This window comes from Erinaceus europaeus, chromosome 16 (genome assembly GCF_950295315.1).
Source record: "Erinaceus europaeus chromosome 16, mEriEur2.1, whole genome shotgun sequence".
Classification (NCBI taxonomy): domain Eukaryota; kingdom Metazoa; phylum Chordata; class Mammalia; order Eulipotyphla; family Erinaceidae; genus Erinaceus; species Erinaceus europaeus.
This window is the reverse complement of record NC_080177.1, coordinates 57,452,462-57,458,066: the sequence shown is the minus strand read 5'-3', so window position 1 is coordinate 57,458,066 and position 5,605 is coordinate 57,452,462. Positions and strand designations below refer to the sequence as shown.

The following is a 5,605-nucleotide window of genomic DNA, read 5'->3' as shown; positions in this document are numbered from 1 at the left end:
ATTAATAAATCAATGGATGGAGCAAATTACTCTGTGGTGTCAGAGTTTGTGTTTGTGGGACTCACCAATTCCTGGGAGATCCAAATTCTCCTCTTAGTTTTCTGCTCCATTTTTTTTGTGGCAAGCATTATGGGAAACTCCCTCATCATCCTCACTGTGATTTCTGACTCTCACTTACACTCCCCCATGTACTTCCTGCTGGCCAACCTCTCCTTCATTGACCTCGGAGTTTCATCTGTCATTTCTCCTAAGATGATTTATGACCTTTTCAGGAAACGTAAAGTCATCTCCTTTAGTGGATGCATTACTCAAATATTCTTCATTCACACCATCGGTGGTGTGGAGATGGTGCTACTCATAGCCATGGCTTTTGACAGATATGTTGCCATCTGTAAGCCTCTCCACTATCTGACCATCATGAGCCCAACGATGTGTATATTCTTTTTCATAGCTGCCTGGACTATTGGTCTTATCCACTGCATGGTACAGTTGGCTTTTGTGATCAACTTACCCTTCTGTGGTCCCAATGTATTGGATAGCTTTTACTGTGACCTTCCTAGGTTCCTCAAACTTGCCTGCACAGACACCTACCAACTGGAGTTCATGGTCACAGCCAACAGTGGATTTATATCTCTGGGATCATTTCTCATATTGATGGTCTCCTATGTTTTCATTGTGGTCACTGTTAGGAAGCACTCTTCAGGTGCCTCATCCAAGGCTTTATCCACTTTGTCAACTCATATCATGGTGGTGATTTTGTTTTTTGGCCCCTGCATCTTTGTTTACATGTGGCCTCACTCCACATCACACCTAGACAAATACCTTGCTGTTTTTGATGCAGGTCTCACTCCTTTTTTGAATTCAGTCATCTACACATTCAGAAACAAAGACATGAAAGTAGCAATGAGAAGAATGTGCAGCCAATTTATTATGTATAAAAAGATTTCTTAAGTGACACTAGTATTATGAAATTTCTTTATTGACTTGGATAACATAAAGTTTCCATTGTTTTAATTTCATGAGATCCCAAATAACTTACTAATATGCAGGTTCATCTTGGATTAAAATAACGTGGTTCTTTTACAAATGGTAATTGATAAATTATGTTGCTAACTATGTTTGGAGGAAATAATGTAGTGTGTAAAAATTTTAATATGTAAATTAATTTTTTTCTTTATTGAGGGATTAGTGGTTTACAGCCAACAGTAAAATGCCATAATTGGAACATGTGTAACATTTCTCAGTTTTCACTGTGAACAGAAGTTTATCTCCTGGAGGAAACCAATAGCTTGTCTCTTGGGAGACATTACCTTGATTAAATTTTTCCTTAGTGTGTTTCAACAATTGACTAGCTTTAGTATCAGAGTGTTTTGCATAAGGGGGTCTTGACTGACAATAACAAATGAAATTATAAACATCAAATTTTATCTACTAATTAATAAAAATCAGTCGGATTAGGAGAAGACTCATGATCCTTTTAACAGATCTATGACAACTTTCCAGGAGACAGACAATGATGGTGGCATTTTAAAAAGCTACAATTATAGGAAGAATCCCTTGAAACATAGAAAAGGCAAAGGAAGAACAGGAGCACAGGAGTGGAATAAAAGATGCCTAAAGATATAGATTTTGCCCTCACAGAACTCAGTGTCCTTGTAGCAAGGTCATAGTACAAGCAGTCCTAAGAACTATAACCAAAATTAAAAGAGCCAAAGTTACAACAGGAGTCTTAAGGGCAACCAAGACCCTGTAAGTCTTCTGGGTCAGCTTCCCTCCATACCTGGAACCTTGGCGTCTCCAGCAGACCTACCCTAGTGTTCACACGCCGGGAGTACTCTGCCTGGATCACCCAAGCTATAGCCTCCAGCACCACCATTCCTCCTCACAAGCCTTCTAGAGGTGGGGAACTCTGACCCTTGATAACAACTCATGCTCAGTGGAAACCCTGACCTCAGTAGGGCCCTCCAAAACTGCCATATGTTTACTAATTGCTGGCAAACCCCAACCCAGAGACTTTTTGAACCAGCTTGTACTGTCAACCCAAAATAGGATCCCATACTGCCGCTCACCCTGTCTGAACAACACTAGCCTACAAGTCATACCCAAGGCAGACTTGTGCCATAACCCAGGGGAGGGATCTCAAATTTCATAAGACCCTCCACCAGAGGCCTAATAGTTGCAGTGAAATTCAGCCCAGTCGCAATCTGGGCTAGCCTGCAATCTAACCACTGCCCAGCACCTCCTATTACTACATACCTTGTCTGAAGGCCACTAGTCATCAAAGCCACCAGCAGAGCTATACCAAGTACAGGCTTGAGCCATAACCCAAGGGATGGATCCCAAATTCCCATGAAGCCTCTGCCAGAATCCCAGAAGTGACTACAGATCCCAACCTAGCCTCATTCTGTGCCAGCCTTCACCATGACTTTAGTTTGGTGTGTATTACTGTGTGCCATCCTGAAGCCTGCTAGTCCTGGCAGGATCCCATGCAACCCACACCTTGAACCCAGGGAGGTCCTCAGTTAACATGCTTGGTCTGAAACCTATCAACCCTGGTGGGCATCTATCTACAGAGCCACATCCAGGACAGGCTCACATTGTCACACACAGGAGGAAGCTCCAATGCATTTTGCATGCTCCATTAGAGGATCCTGAGATTGTGTGGACCCCAAGAGGATAGGCCCTTAAAGCTTTACACAGGAAGGACCCCTGACCTTCTCTTCCACCTGCTCATCCTGCTGGACACCAGCAAAGCCTCAGTCAGGGCCAGCCTAAACTGAGACCCCACAGGCAACAGACAAAATGAAGAGACCAAAAGAAAAAAGCCATCATGCCATCAAATCAAGAAAAAAGTCAAGAAAAAAAATAATAAACCAAAGACAATCAGAATTGTTGAGGTAGAACCTGAAAAACTAGTCCATATGTTTGCAACTGAAGTGACCAAACTCACGGAAGAAAATCACAGTGGAACAGGAAGAACAACAGATGAGACCCTGAGAAAGAATAGGAACCAAAACCAAGAATAAAGTAAGAAGCCAAATACCAAACTAGATGAATTATTAGCAACATTAACCAAAGAAAATGCCACAATAGCTCAACAAAATAGCCCAATATCAAACCAAAGGCCACGGCAGTTGAACTAAACCACACAATATATAAATTACAAACTACAATTGAACAAGAAGCTACATTAACTGAACGAAAGAACAAAATAGCTGGATTGACAAACAGACTTGAGGAACTTGAAGCAGAACAACAGAAACTGAAGAAACAAATCAGCAGATGTGAAGATGGTGCTGTGGAAAATAATAAAAGAGTGACAGAGCTTGAGAAGGAGTTAATACACAATGAAATCAACCCCAGTGTAGTGAGCTGGAAAGGAACAACATTCAAAGCATTGGTGTGCCAGAAGGAAGTAAAGAAGAAAAAAGGGGCAGAACACATTCTTGATGAAACAATAGCAGAGGACTTCCCCAAATGAAAGATGGAAAACACATAAAGCTACAAGAAGCTCACAGAATACCAAATAGAACTGACCAGAGATGTAGACATCAAGGCACATTATAATCAAACTAAAAAAACCCAAAGATTTAAAAAAAATTACTGAAAGGGGCTGGGGAGACAGCATAATGGTTATGCAAAAGACTTTCAAGCCTGAGGCTCCAAAGTCCCAGGTTCAGTCCCCAGCACCACCATAAGCCAGAGATGAGCAGTGCTCTGGTAGCTCTCTCTGTGTATCTTTCTCTCTGTATCCCTCTTTCACTAAAAATAAATAAAATAAAATAAAAATTACTGAGAGTAGTACACAAAAAGCAGCAATATACAAAAGTAAAGAGAAAAGGCTATCTGCAGATTTATCAAGAGAAACCCTAAAAGTCAGAACGGAATGACAAGATATCTACAGAGTGCTAAAATACAGTCTTCCAACCAAGAATTCTATACCCCACAAGACTTTCATTCAAATTGAAGGAAGAAACAAAGATATTCACAGAAGAAGAATAGCTTAAATGACCAGTTACAACCAAACCTTTTTACAGGAAATTCTGAAGGATGTATTATAAAAGCATGCACACACATACAAGGACACACAAGATTCATATAAAGTCACTGAAGCATCTCAAATCCATAAATTTGTTAAATTTTAATGGTTTTTAACTCCTATAAAAAGACACAGAGTAGAAATGTAAATCAAGAAGCATGACCCAACCATATGCTATCTGTAAGAGACCCACTTGACACAACAGGACAAGAACTGGCTCAAAGTGAAAGAATGGAAAACTATTATACAAATCAATGAATCTTAAAAAAAAAAAAAAAAAAACCTGGGACATCCATACTCATACCTAACATAATGGACTTTAAAACAATTAAAGAAATAAAAGACAATGAAGAGCAATGAGTTGATGCTGAATCAAGCTCAAGCAGACATCTCTGTCTTACTTAAGCAGAACTTTATTTTTATAGTCTCGTAAGGCTTAGATCATTCAAACAAAAATCACCAAGGTATTGATTATTAAAACAAAAATCACCAAGGCTTTAGTCATTACTACAAAAATCACCAAGGCTTTGATTATTAAAATAAAAATCACCTAGTAAGAACAGCACAGGTAGGGAACACCTGCTGTTTTGTGGTAACATTCACAATCCAGGGGCACTTTCCTCCCTAGATATCACATCACAGTTTCTATGGGTTTTTTTTTATTCCTGTACCTGTGTGCTAAGCAGATGCCCTATTGATTAAGATTAATATTCTACTGTATGTTTATGCCACTCTCTTGCCCCTATGCATCAAAAGCCAATGGTTCATAGAAAGTTCAAGCTTGTTATGTTTCTAGGGGCCTTACACAAATTGAGCAGCCCATTTTTCATAAAAATCTGTTCCATTGTTTGATCAAGGAGTTTTGTTTTGTTCCTTACTAAGAAGGCCCCAAGGTGGTGCTGACCAGGCCAGCCTCTCCATAAAGTTAAACTCTCTAGCTAGAATCCATCTTCTGTGTATGCTCACTATGTGACCTAGGTTCTTGTGTACTATTCCTACATAAGGAAGTGGGAGCATAGTGGTGGATGGTAGATTAAAAGGCCCATTATATCTAGCAGGTACCATAACTTTCCACTAATTAATTATACTATGTAAGGTGGCCCCTCCACTGTGGGAACCACCAATCTTTCTCTATATTTTATGGGAATACTAAGGAAGTGGTGTAGATAAAGAGGAAAACATTTTTTTCCTGTTGGGGCCTCCTGAAAAATTCTGCATTACTGCTATTGCTTGTTCCATTATGTTCAATCTTACAGAGTGCAGTGCAGGTTTTATCATTATTTTTGTCATTGGTCAGGTTCTGAGCCTGGCCATAGGTAAATATTATTAAGACCAAACAGAGCTTAATCATGGCAAAAGGTGAGATGGTTTCAGTTTGGCCTGGAGAGTCCAGCCGTGCTGAACTTCCTGTGAAGCTGGTACCGTGCCAAGCAGCTCACATGGTGGTGCCTGTGCCAGAGTTGAACTAACATTCAACAACAAACAAAATGTTAGAGAGAATCCCAAAATATATAAAGTCAACAATACATTATTCTATAGTTATTGGATGAATGAGGAAATTAAAGT

General features: G+C 39.8%; 1 protein-coding gene across 1 annotated transcript; it reads left to right on the top strand.

Moving 5' to 3' along the window:
- Positions 1-951, top strand: LOC103112265 (olfactory receptor 4F3/4F16/4F29-like). The gene has a single exon (XM_007521666.3). It carries the CDS (start codon positions 13-15, stop codon positions 949-951), a length of 939 nt encoding a protein of 312 aa, XP_007521728.2. The 5' UTR covers positions 1-12.
- The last annotated feature ends 4,654 nt before the right edge of the window (positions 952-5,605 follow it).